This window comes from Corvus kubaryi, unplaced genomic scaffold (assembly GCF_017639235.1).
Source record: "Corvus kubaryi isolate FWS band 111438036 unplaced genomic scaffold, C.kubaryi_AGA036_p1.0 37334, whole genome shotgun sequence".
Classification (NCBI taxonomy): Eukaryota; Metazoa; Chordata; class Aves; order Passeriformes; family Corvidae; genus Corvus; species Corvus kubaryi.
The window spans coordinates 24,879,422-24,891,953 of NW_024581108.1; the positions used below are offsets into that span (position 1 = coordinate 24,879,422).

General features: G+C 51.6%; 1 protein-coding gene across 9 annotated transcripts in view; it reads left to right on the plus strand.

Annotated features, from left to right (window-relative positions):
- PDE4B (phosphodiesterase 4B) overlaps positions 1 to 12,532 on the plus strand; it is a 175,771-nt gene that overhangs the window by 155,945 nt on the left and 7,294 nt on the right. For 8 of the 9 annotated variants that reach the window (XM_042030923.1, XM_042030924.1, XM_042030922.1 and 5 more), the window contains 5 exons: positions 7,413 to 7,506; positions 10,996 to 11,174; positions 11,549 to 11,647; positions 11,765 to 11,929; positions 12,160 to 12,259. In XM_042030923.1, coding sequence (XP_041886857.1) covers positions 7,413 to 7,506; positions 10,996 to 11,174; positions 11,549 to 11,647; positions 11,765 to 11,929; positions 12,160 to 12,259 — 637 coding nt within the window. Of the gene's footprint in view, positions 1 to 5,332; positions 6,700 to 7,412; positions 7,507 to 10,995; positions 11,175 to 11,548; positions 11,648 to 11,764; positions 11,930 to 12,159; positions 12,260 to 12,532 lie in introns of those variants that run through there. The other variant, XM_042030929.1, reaches the window with a different exon arrangement.

Genomic DNA, 12,532 nt, shown 5'->3' on the forward strand with positions numbered 1-12,532 from the left:
TGGTGCTGGACACTCCAGGGCTGGGATCCACAGCAGTGGTGCTGGATCCTGGGATCCACAGGCGGTGCTGGACACTCCAGGGCTGGGATCCACGGCAGTGGCCGCAGGAGCAGGCAGGAGCGGATCTGGCCCCGCAGGGCACACGGGGATTTCTCCAGGTGCCAGCACAAAGGCGGGCGGGCTCACCTTGCCCACACATGACACACCGATTTTCAGGGAAGCACAGCGCTGGTTTCTCCATGACCTGAGCTCTTCCCCCGCGGCTGAGGGGGATTTTCCTCCGCAGTGAGTAACACCCGGAGCCTGCTCGGGAGTGGAGAAATCTGATCTCGCAGTGGAGCAGCACAAACCCCCGGCGCTTTCCCTGGGCAGGCTCCTGTAGGGAGTTTTTCCTTTCCGGCATTCGGAGCAATTTGCATATTTCGAGTCTCATTTGGCTAGAAATGAGCTGGAAATGCCCCAGTGCTGCAAACACTCAGCTCGAGCTTCCAATTCATCACTTTTTTTAAAGCCCCGTGTTGCGTAAATCCCGTCCCACCCAAGGGAGGTTCTGCTGCGCTCAGAAATGCTAAACTTCACGGGGGAAAATCTGAATATTGTTCTGTCTACATCAGATAGATGTTGTTGCTTTCATGAGCAGCCACATGCTGATTTATGGCAACCTGCTATTTATTTATCAACATTTACATTGTGGATTCCTAAATTATTCTAATAACATCAGGCCAACAAGTTGGTCATGATGTTGCTCCTTTAAAGTCTTCCTTTGAACATCTCTATAAATCAAGGCTGCTTTGATGTGAAATTGGAGATTTCATAAGCCTCTGTTTACTTTTGGGTTTCAAAAATCAGCTGAAGGGAAAACAAAAAAACCCCAAAAAAACAAACAGTACTTTGTATCTCATTAAAAAGAGTTCCTAGTGCATTAAACGTGATATTGTTTTAGGAAATAAGAACTAGAAAGAGCTGCAAAAGAAATTTGATTTTTTTAATGACTGATAGTTGACTGCAACCATTCCACTTTTCTCCAGGCACTGAAATATGGCTGGAAGCTTTCTCCTTTAGTGCTGTTTAGTGTAAAACAGGCTTGTGTTGGTTTTTTTTTTTAAATTCGAGCATTAAATGCACCTCCCATCATTCTCCATGGAGTGCCCAGGAAGGAAAATCAATGGGAATTATGAAGTAACAAGGACAGCTGCAAATTTGTTTGCCATGGTCCTTTCTGTAAGTGATGTAACAGCAGGAAAACACAGATAAGCGGGGTTACTGCTCCTCCAAATCCAGGAATTTTAACTCTTCACTTCCAAACTTTCGAAGAAATGCTCCACACTTCCAAAACCCAGGAGTTGGGTTCGGTGCCTCTGTGCAACGCAGGAATGACATGTCAAGGGAGAGGTCTGGGAATAACAAATGTTCCTTCAATGGGGTGCTATTAATCCCATTTTTTTTTTTAACCTGGAGTAGAGCGTCACATCCATCCCATCCCAGACAAAGGCATTACACATTCCCTGTCTGAGCCCGCTGCTGATTGCACGGATGAGTAATTTCCCCCCTGTGTGTAAATCATTTCCGACGGGACGGGACTCCCGTCCCTGCTCCGGCACTCGGGCAGGTGAGGGGCAGCTCTTCCCAGAGCCGGGCATCCCGCGATTCCCAGGAACAGAGCTGCTCATCAGAGTCCCACCAAGCTTTAATTGCGCCTCTGGACCTGCAGTAATTACCCGGGTAATTAAGCGAGGAGGATTCAGCCCGGCTGCCTCAGCGAAAGTAACCCTCGGCCCACAAATCCTTTTGTTCTGGGGATTTCTAGGAGCGCTGGGAGAGCCAGGGATGGAAGCTTTGCGTCAGAAGGGTGGGTCGGGAACAGAGTTTATAAACACTGGAGATCTGCAGCGAGATTCCTCCATCAAAGTTGGGGTGGGACCCCTCTCTCCAGAGCTTCTGCAGGCCGGAGCCCCAGAGCATCCGAGCTGCTCTTTTATCTCCAAATCGCCCTCAGCTCCTGCAAATGACTCCGACTGGTTTTAAGCAGCCTCTTTGCATAAGGGCTCTTGGCCTCGGGGAACCCCAGCTGGTCTAAATCGACTTCAAAGGATTTCCATCAGCAGCAGATCCCTGCTCCTGTCTTCATTCTCCCTGTGATCCGCCAGGAACACCTCTCCAAGCTCCAGAGGGAATGGGAACAGGAATAACAGCAGGATTCATCACTGGAGTCAGTGTGAGACTGGAGAGGCCAAGAGCTGCGGGTGCTTCTTCATGGCTGTCCTTAGGAGGGGAACTTAGGAGTTCTTTCCAGAAGAGTGGAAATTTCCACACAAAATCATCAGGCAGGTTTTCCCAATCCCCATCTGGGTCATAGCATGGAATCCCAGAATGGTTTGGGTTGGAAGGGACCTTAAAGCCCATCTCATCCCAAAATATCAGGCTGCTCCAAGCCCCAGTGTCCAGCCTGGCCTTGGGCACTGCCAGGGATCCAGGGGCAGCCCAGCTGCTCTGGGCACCCTGTGCCAGGGCCTGCCCACCCTCCCAGGGAACAATTCCTTCCCAATCTCCCATCCAGCCCTGCCCTCTGGCACTGGGAAGCCATTCCCTGTGTCCTGTCCCTCCATGCCTTGTCCCCAGTCCCTCTGCAGCTCTCCTGGAGCCCCTTTAGGCCCTGGAAGGTCATGACAAGGTCACCCTGGACCCCCAGCATGGTTGGGCTCCTAAACCTGGCGAATTCAGTCATAAATTAGGCCAAATTTTCTTCCTCTGCACAAAAATGAAGCACACTTGATCAGGATGGGGTCCCAGGGCAGCTGCCAAGGGGCTCCAGGAGCTGCCGTGCCCTTGGTGCCAACGTCACCACCCTCCCACGGGCCCTCACCGAGGATTTCCACGTCTGGAAGCAGAGCTCAGGAAAGGAATAAAGGTGGGGAGAAGCCCTGAGCAGCGAGGGCCTGGTGTAGGCAGGAGGAAGGGAACCAGGAGCGAACTTTCCCACTGGTAATCAAGGAAATTCCCGCCCGCACACACGGCTGGAAAGCTGGAAAGGAACTGTGATTCCCTGGAGCAGAGGATGCATGGAGCAGGGTCACTGCTGGTAATCAAGGAATGATTCAATTTTGGGAGACTTAATTTGGTGCAGATGAGTTCTGCAGTCAGACAAAACAGGAAAGCTCCACGCGATGCCGGGGCCGCTTCTCACACAACGCTCCAGATGCTTCCAGACTCGCTGGGAACGTCAGCTGAGCTGCCACGTGCCTTTGGATATGGCACATGGCACTTGGGCTTCATCTTATTTGTGTTCTCTGCACTGTTCTCATTGGTTAAAGGTGTCCATGGCGTGGTCCTGTGGGCAGAATTTGGGGGTGGGGGGAAAGAAGCACTGAGCCCATTTCCTGATTTTCTTCTTTTTAAGGGAAACCCCCTGGAGCTGGGGCAGGCATGCCCTCCTCATTGATGCACTCCATCTCTTAGCGAGCCTATCTGTGCTGATTTCCTTTGGAAAAGGCACGGGGATGATTATTAATTACGAAAATTAATGAAAATAACAGCACGGGTCCGCGTGCTGCTAATGGGCATTACCGTAATTACCCGCGTGGCTGCCGGGCGTTACCGTAATTGCACGCGGGGCTCTCCAAAGCCCCAATCCCTGCGTTCGCTCCACGTGGAGCAGTTGGAATTTTCTCCTCTCTCCCTGCAATCCGTTTGTTTTCCCGTCGCTGTCGCACCGATGTAAGGACGGGATTGCCACGGGGCTGGGGGGTTGCTCGTGACCTCAGCCATTGATCCCTGCAGAGGCAGCAGCCTGCTTGCTCCCTGCAGAGCGATTCTCAGGAAGCAGCATCGCTCCAGAGCATCCTGACATCAAGGAAGAATCCCAAAAACCTGCCACAAGCCGTGGAACAGCTGGGATGCCTCCCTGTTTTTGAAAGGGGTTCGTGTGATTAAGTAAATCCTGCTTAGGTGCCAACATGGTTGGGATGGCAAATCCCAAAAAACTTTGCAAGTCCTATGGGAATTACCACAGCTCCAGGAAGCTCAGCTGGGTTTGAGCCTCCCAGTCCTTATAGCAGTGCTGTGACTCTGCTGCCTGTGTTTGTAAAAGGCTGCTGATTAAAGGGCTGGAAAAGCGATGGAGGTTAAGGCTGTGGGGGGCAGATTCCCACTTCCAGATGGGATACGAGAATCCCGAGGATTTTTCTCTGCTGCAGATGGCTCAGGTGACCCTGTGGAGGCGAGTTCATTGCTCTGTGCCTCTGTGGAGAGGCCCTGGCCACCCTTTGTGCTTTGTGGGACCACTTGTGAGGTAAAGCCATTTTTATCAGCTGTTTGCCCACCGCCACTCGGGCTCACTGATCTGAAAGGGGCCATTGTGAGGAAACCCGAGTGACTCAGGGGTGCTCAAACGTGGTTTGTGTGACCCATCTGCTGACGGTGTTTTCCCGGTGCGGATAAAGGCCTGGATGCAGGGAAATGCTGCAGCACATGCTTGGCCGTAGGGCCGTGGGAGGGCTCACGTGTCCTGGCTGCCGCTTGTGACCGCTGCAAAGACGTCACTGGGAGGAGAGATGGGGTCAGGGCTCCCCTCGCCTGCCACGGGCTCGCCCTGCCTCGGGTTTCACTCCTGCTGCCCCTCCTGCGCCTCCTCCAAGGTTGTTCTTGGTGGTTTCAAAAGGGCTTTTGTCCCTTGTGGTTGGCAGGATGCGCAGGGGAGACTCTGTGGGACAAAATCCATGGCCCAGCGCTGTGGGATGTGTTCCTGGGCAGCCAGAATCCTTCACATCCCAATCCTTCCTGTATCACGTGAGATTCCAACCTTCACATCCTGCTCTTTCCTGTATCCCATGGGATACCAACCTTCTCATCCCTCTTCTCTGTATCCCATGAGATAGGATTTAAGCTGCTTGAGTTACCTGGAAAGTGAGGCCTCCCTATGTGATGGTGAGAGTAGGATTGGATGGGATAATGGGGAGAAATCCTTCCCTGTGAGGGAGGGGAGGCCCTGGAATGGATTTCCCAGAGCAGCTGGGGCTGCCCCTGGATCCCTGGCAATGCCCAAAGCCAGGTTGGACACTGGGGCTTGGAGCACCCTGGGATAGTGGGAGGTGTCCCTGCCCATGGCAGGGGTGGAATGGGATGGGCTCTAAAGTTCTTTCCAACCCAAACCATTCCAGGATTCCCTGTTTCAGTGACACTGGCAGGACTGGGCAGGAGGGGACAGCAGCCACAGAGGTGGCATTGTCCCAGCAGGTTTCCCCCCCCCGTTGGGCTGCTCAGGTGAAAGGGAGGTGCCATCAGCTTCCCACCTCTGCTCATCTTGAGTTTAAGGAGCAGAGAAGGTGGGTCACAGCTTCCTTCGCTCCACGTGGCCAAAGGTTGAGCTGGAATCCCATCTGGATGTTCTGGAGCCGTGCCTTGGCCAGCCTGGGCTGTCCATGGGAGCAGGGACCAGGATTCCAGGCTGTGCCCACACCTCACGTGTCCCACAGCACGTGGGGACGCCTCGTGCCATCATTCCAGGAGAGGCTGATAGCTGTGAAGGCAGCTGGAGACAGGAGAAGGTTTCACAGCAAAGATGGCCCTTTTATTTTGGGAATCCTGGCCTCTGGCATGTGCTGTGTTCCCGGCAGGATCAGCAAGGACGTCCTGAGCAGCGGGAGAGCTGCTCATCCCGGTGATCCCGTGCTGGGAGCTGTGCGCAGGCACGGCACAAGGGATTGTCTTTGGATTCCATGTCAAGGACAGCTCCAGCTTCCTCACAGCGGGATTGCTTGTCCGTTTGAAAGAAAAACTGCAGGAATGATTCAGTCTTGAAATTTGGATTGTGGGTCACAGGAGGACTGGGGCTGGGAAGGACCTTAAAGCTCGTCTCGTTCCACCCCCTGCCTCGGGCAGGGACATTACAGAAGCATTCTTTCGAGAATGAATGTATGAATTTATGAATTGCAGTTACAGGTTTAAGGTGATTATTTTTCATGCCTCTTAGCTGAAGGATATTTCCAGTTTGGAAAAGGACATTTTGCTGCGTTGCTGCATTTTGCCCTTTACCACGTAGGAGGAAAAACCTGATCACACTGAAAATGTGCAAAATGCTTTGAAAAATCCTGCTGGGAATACTTCAAATATCCCGTAAGGAATAGGATTAAAGCAAAGCAGGAATAGAGACGAGACTGCTGCCTGCTTTTCCCTTATTTAAATATTCCCGAGCTTCCTCCATTTTAATTTCCCCTTAAAAACATGGCTGTGTTAGCAGAGCTGGCAGCCCCTCCAAAACCAGCATCATTTTCCTGGCACTGCTCAGCTGAGCCGGGCTCATGTGGAGTGGGGACCCCCTTCAGGAACTGAGCGAGCAGCACGATCCCAAATTCCCCAGCGCCTCCAGGCGCGCGGCTGGATCCGTGCGGATCCGTTCCCGTTCCTTTGTGCATTCCCGGATCTCATCCCTCTCTCCCCGGCGAGCGCATCCACCCACGGGCAGCCTCGGCAAGGATGCGCTGCCAGGCTGGGCTTTGGCTGGGATTAGCAGCTGCCGGCTTTTGCGGGATCTCTGCCTTGGATGAACGCTGATTTTTTGGGATTGGGAAAGGGTCCGTGTGCCCCAGGAGCTCTCCCGTCGGAGCGGCGATTTCTCCGGGAGGATTTGTGCTGGCTTGCAAGGAGCTTTCCAAAATGCCTGAAGCCAACTATTTGTTATCTGTGTCTTGGGGTTACATTAAGGTGGGTTTAATTCCTGCAGGATTATTAATTCCCGAATTACTAATGGCTGCTTTTTTTTTGTGCTGTGTTGCTCGGAGAAAGGCGCTGTGAGGAAAATCTGCTTTTAAAAGGCTGATTTCTGTGTGTTCTGGCTAATCATGTGTGTGGTGTGCATGCAGAATCCATGGATGTCGTTTTTTTGGGAATTCATTGTTGCAGGATAAAATGATGCAGCAGTGAAAATGTTGGATTATAAAAGCAGGAGCATCACAGCGTGAACATCTAAGGGAATAATGCCCGAATCCCACATTTTGCTGTGTGATCTTCAGATTTAGGGCTTATTTCTCCTCTGGATGTGCAGCTGTGTGTTTGTGTCATACAAAATGGAGCAACTTTAGAAAATCCAGAACAAAAGAAGGTTTGGGGATGGGGAATCTCAACCTGAGGTAAAAATCTGAGCTTTCAGAGACATTCATCTGAAACGGTCTCTCCTCGCTTGTGCCGGCAACAATTAATGAGCATCTTTAGAGGAAGTCAATCCCGTGGGCTGAAAAGAAATATCCAGTCATGGTGCTGCCGAGCAGGATGGAAATGAAACCATCTGCTGCTGACTCCATCCCAAATATCCCCGGAATTTTGCTCGCTGGGGGAGTCTCCCGCGCGAACGCTGCGTGGATGTGGGAAAGGATTCCATAAAAATGCCGCTTTTGTCTGTGCTCTTCCCCCCCCTGCAGTTCAAGAGGATGCTGAACCGGGAGCTCACACACCTGTCCGAGATGAGCCGCTCCGGCAACCAGGTGTCCGAGTACATTTCCAACACTTTCCTGGGTAAGGAATGCATCCCAAGCTTTTCGTGGCTCAGGGAAGGGTTAATGCAGCCTGATTGCCCCCATTCACAGCTTCCCTGTTGGGTTTTCACTTTCAAATGGCTGCGGGAAGGGGAAGAATGGTGTTTGGATAAGTGTATCCACAGAGGAATTCCTTCCCGAGCCATGGGATGTTTCTGGGAGGATTCCATGGGGCTGGCGGTGGCTGCCTTATGCAATGCTGGGGTTTGTGGTGACCTTATGGAAAGGACAAAGTCACACAAACCCCGCTGCAGCCTCTGCCTCGCTCAGGCGCATCTCCCCTTCAGAGATGGGGTTCAGACTGAACCATTCCCAAAGTTTTATTCATTACTGTGTGTAAATCTGCTCATTTTGCACCAGAAGTCAGAAAAAAAAAGGGAATATTTTGCATTTCATTCATAGTGTCGGAGCTCACAGCTCTCCAGACATGAATGAATTCTCTGCGTCAACCTTTGTTAGGAGAAGTGGGATTTTCTCAGGGAGCAGCTTTAGGATTTGTGACCATTTGTGTAGAAAATGAGCAGCCTCATATTTACAGATATCCCTGAATCCAACAGCTCTGAAGGCTGAGTGTCCGTGGGTGCTGTGGGTGCTGGTGCTCGTGGGGATTCATGCCCTGAGGTTGGAATGGCCCGGAATGCGTTCCCTGTGTGACACACAATTATTTCCATTACGGATTTCAAAGTGATCCCAATAGCCAGCTGCAACTGGAACTGCTGCCTGCATTTAGGACACAGCACAGCATCCATAATCCATGGAAGTTTGGAGCTGCTTTGTGGGAATGCACTGGGCTTATTGCTCAGCTAAATCGTGACATCCAGAGCATGGATTCAAACAGGGAATAGGAGCAAGGCAGGGACGCAGAGGGACAAATCCAGGGATTTGGCTGGAGGTCAGCACTTCCCAGCAGCCACGTGAGTGTGGAGCAGGATGTGCTGAGCAGGAATTGCCCATGTGGCTACCAAAAATAAACCCCACAAACACTCAGGTTAATGGGGCCTGAATCCCAGCAGGGGCTGACGAGCCAGAGCTGCTGCTGGTGCTGTGGGCATTGTTTTATCCATGGAATCCCAGACTGGTTTGGGTTGGGAGGGACCGTAAAGGATCATCCAGTGCCACCTCTGCCATGGGCAGGGACACCTCCCACTGTCCCAGGCTGCTCCCAGCCCCAATGTCCAGCCTGGCCTTGGGCACTGCCAGGGATCCAGGGGCAGCCCCAGCTGCTCTGGGCACCCTGTGCCAGGGCCTGCCCACCCTCCCAGGGAACAATTCCTTCCCAATCTCCCATCCAGCCCTGCCCTCTGGCAGTGGGAAGCCATTCCCTGTGTCCTGTCCCTCCAGGCCTTGTCCCCAGTCCCTCTGCAGCTCTCCCTGGAGCCTTCTTCTCTCCAGGTGAGCACCCCCAGCTCTCCCAGCCTGGCTCCAGAGCAGAGGGGCTCCAGCCCTGCAGCAACTCTGGGGCTCCTGGACCTGCTCCAGCAGCTCCATGTCTGAATTCCTGCTATTCCCCGTGCTCGGGCAGCTCCGTTTCCCTTGGCAGGGCTGGACAAGGCTCTGTCCATCGCTGTCCTGCTGCTCCTCACGTGCCCGGTGCTGGTGACAGCCCCGTGTTGGGTGGCAGCGTGAGGCCACTCGGGGCCCTGGCACTGCTGAGGGGGGCAGGCTCTCCAGTTTGGGCCAGATTGCAGCCTGATTGCTCATGCTAAAAAAAAATGAGGGAAGCTTTTAAAAGGGTTATCAGCTGTTCCAGGAAGTCGTGCTGCTATGGGTTTTATGAATTAGCTTTTTCCTGCCTAAAATTTAATGAAATTAAATGAACACACAAAATAACAGGAGTCTGCAAGTGAGGAGGTTGAAGGAACAAACAAACAGAAATCTGTGGGTAGGACACTCATTGATCTCCAGAGATGGGGATAATTCAGAGATGTTAAACCCACATCATGTGACTTCATTCAGCCTTTTGATTTTATTAGGGCAAGGAGTGACAGAACACAGGGAATGGCTTCCCACTGCCAGAGGGCAGGGCTGGATGGGAGACTGGGAAGGAATTGTTCCCTGGGAGGGTGGGCAGGCCCTGGCACAGGGTGCCCAACACCCCTGGCAGTGTCCAAGTCCAGGCTGGAGCAGCCTGGGACAGTCCAAGGTGTCCCTGCCATGGCAGGGGGTAGAACTGGATGATCTTTATGGTCCCTCCCATCCCAACTTATTGTGTAATTCCATGATGAAATGAGCTGAGAAGGCTCCAAGAAGGAGCAGAGGGTCCAGCCCTGCAGCATCCATCGAGGACACGGTGTGGGAAGGTCAGAGATGGCCAGCAGAGGTTTCACACTGGCCACTGATCACGCTGGCCTCGGGTCACACGCTCCGGCCCGAGGGCTGAGCCGTGCTGCTGCCACCCCCGCGGGGACACGATGGAACAAATCAGGGATTTCTGCTCCAGAATGGCCATTTGATGCTGCCTTAGTCATTGCTAAGGAGATTATGGAGAGGAAAGTCCTTGAGTGGTTCAGCAAAATCCAGGGAACACCCAGTGATGTCAGCCAGGCTTTGCTGTGAATAATGACTCCTTTCCTAATTGCGGTGCTGCTGCTTGGGATTTCAGAGGGGTTTAATTAAGCCCAGGCAAAAGCAACTCATGCCTGGAAGCCTTGTCCCTCTGGAGGTCCTCAAGGTGCGCAGAGGTTATGGTGAAATCCATGAAAAATGGTTTGGATGGAAGTAATGAGCCACTGGATCTGCACTTCAATAAATCAGCTGTAAATAACCCACGGGTTTAAGGTTTATTTATTTACTAAACACATCTCCACAGCCAAGTTTGGGCCTCTTCATGTGCACTAAAACTGTGATTATCCCTGAGAATGGCAATGGGAATTCGGCCTGTGCTTTGGATATTATTCCCAATATATTTGTGAAGGATAAACCTTTAATAAATCAGTGACACTCGTTTGTTACTGGTTTTAGGAGCAGGGGGTATTGACCCTAAAAAAGTGAAAATAGCAAAAATAGATGTGGTTTTACTTTCTTCAGGAAAAATGTGCTGTTTGAACGTATCTTTTATTTTCCTGAAAATAGGTAATGAAATTAATTGGGATTTCTCCCTAAGGAGAACCTGGTGCCCTTCTGGCATGGAAAATCAAAGAATCATTTATGTTGGAAACCACGGGGTCCAACCATTCCCTCAGCACTGCCATTCCCAGCACTAATCCATGTCCCCAAGTGCCACATCCACGCACAGAGAGACATTCCTGGACATGTCCTGTATCCCCAAACCACACAGTGGCTGCAAGAGAGCAACCACAGAGTTTGGGACTGGGTTTTTTTTTAATTTTTGGGTCCCAAAATGAGGAGACCCTCAGCAGAAACCCCTGGCTTTGAGCAGGGCTGCAGAGGCAGCAGCTCAAGGGTAGCTTTTGGGGGATGTGCTGGGAGCTCACGTTGTGCTGACTCATTTCCCCCTGTTCTGTTCCAGACAAGCAGAACGATGTGGAGATTCCTTCTCCCACCCAGAAGGACAGGGAGAAGAAGAAAAAACAGCAGCTCATGACCCAGATCAGTGGGGTGAAGAAATTAATGCACAGTTCCAGCTTAAACAACACCAGCATCTCCCGGTTTGGGGTGAAGACAGAAAAGGAAGATCACCTGGCCAAGGTATGAGGGATTCCTGCTCTTCTGGGAGAGTCTGGAAGCTGAGGATGGATTGTTCCCCCTTGGAATTATTATCCCTGAAATGATGTGGCCATTAGAAATGCTGTAATTAATGGTAGCAGGCCCTAACAGCGTATTTTATATTCAAAAAACCATGAAAATGGCCCTGAAATAAAAAGGAAAAAGGTGATGAAGGCTGAGGAGAGCAATTATGAAACACAAAATCAGCCCTTCACAGCTGCTCTGTGTTCATTAATTCACACATTCGGCACTTACATAATTATAATAATCATGAAATTTGCATATTTGTGAACTTTGGGGAAATGCAGAATTGCCTGGGAAAGCATGAAACCATTCTCTTTTTGTGCCCTCCAAAGGAGCTGGAAGACCTGAATAAGTGGGGCCTCAACATCTTCAACGTGGCCAGGTATTCCCACAACCGCCCACTGACCTGCATCATGTACGCCATATTCCAGGTGTGTATTCCCAGCCCGAACCTGCTGCTTCCAGCACTGTTTTCATCCCTAATTCCTCTCTGCCTCGCTGCCTTTGTCCAGCATGCTCTGACACTCACTTGTGCTGTGATCCCACAGGAGCGGGATCTGCTGAAAACGTTCAAGATCTCGTCGGACACGTTCGTGACGTACATGATGACCCTGGAGGATCACTACCACTCGGACGTGGCCTACCACAACAGCCTCCACGCTGCTGACGTGGCCCAGTCCACCCACGTGCTGCTCTCCACCCCTGCCCTGGATGTGAGTTTTGGCTTGGTTTTGAACGTGGGGTGGGCACTGGTGGCTCTTCCGAGCGCTCGCTTCGCTCCAGGGCCTTCGTTGTTTGGGAATCTCAGCAGCATCTGGAATCTCTGCTTTATCTCCTTGTCTCAGAAAACCGACTGAAAAAGCACAATTTGTGTCCCTAAACCAGCTTCCCCAGCTGTTGAGAGGTAAAACCCCTCTGACAGATCCCTGTTGTTCCATCCTAGGCCGTCTTCACGGATCTGGAAATCCTCGCTGCCATTTTTGCAGCTGCGATCCACGATGTGGATCACCCCGGGGTCTCCAATCAATTCCTGATCAACACAAGTGAGTTTTGTTCTGAATCACTCAGAATTTCACCCACCAACTTGGAAATCAATGGGAATGCTTTTTCCATGCCACAAATGATGACTTGCAGCCCGTGCTGCCCTCTCAGAATATCGTGCAGTAAACGAGGGAGACATTTTGGAATCCCTGCCAAAGGCAGCCACTGTAGCACAATTTGTAAAGTCAGTATTTACTACTTGCTACCACATAATAATTCTGCCAGCCCTGGGTGCAAACTTCACCATTAAGATAAGATAAATAACCCTATCGCTA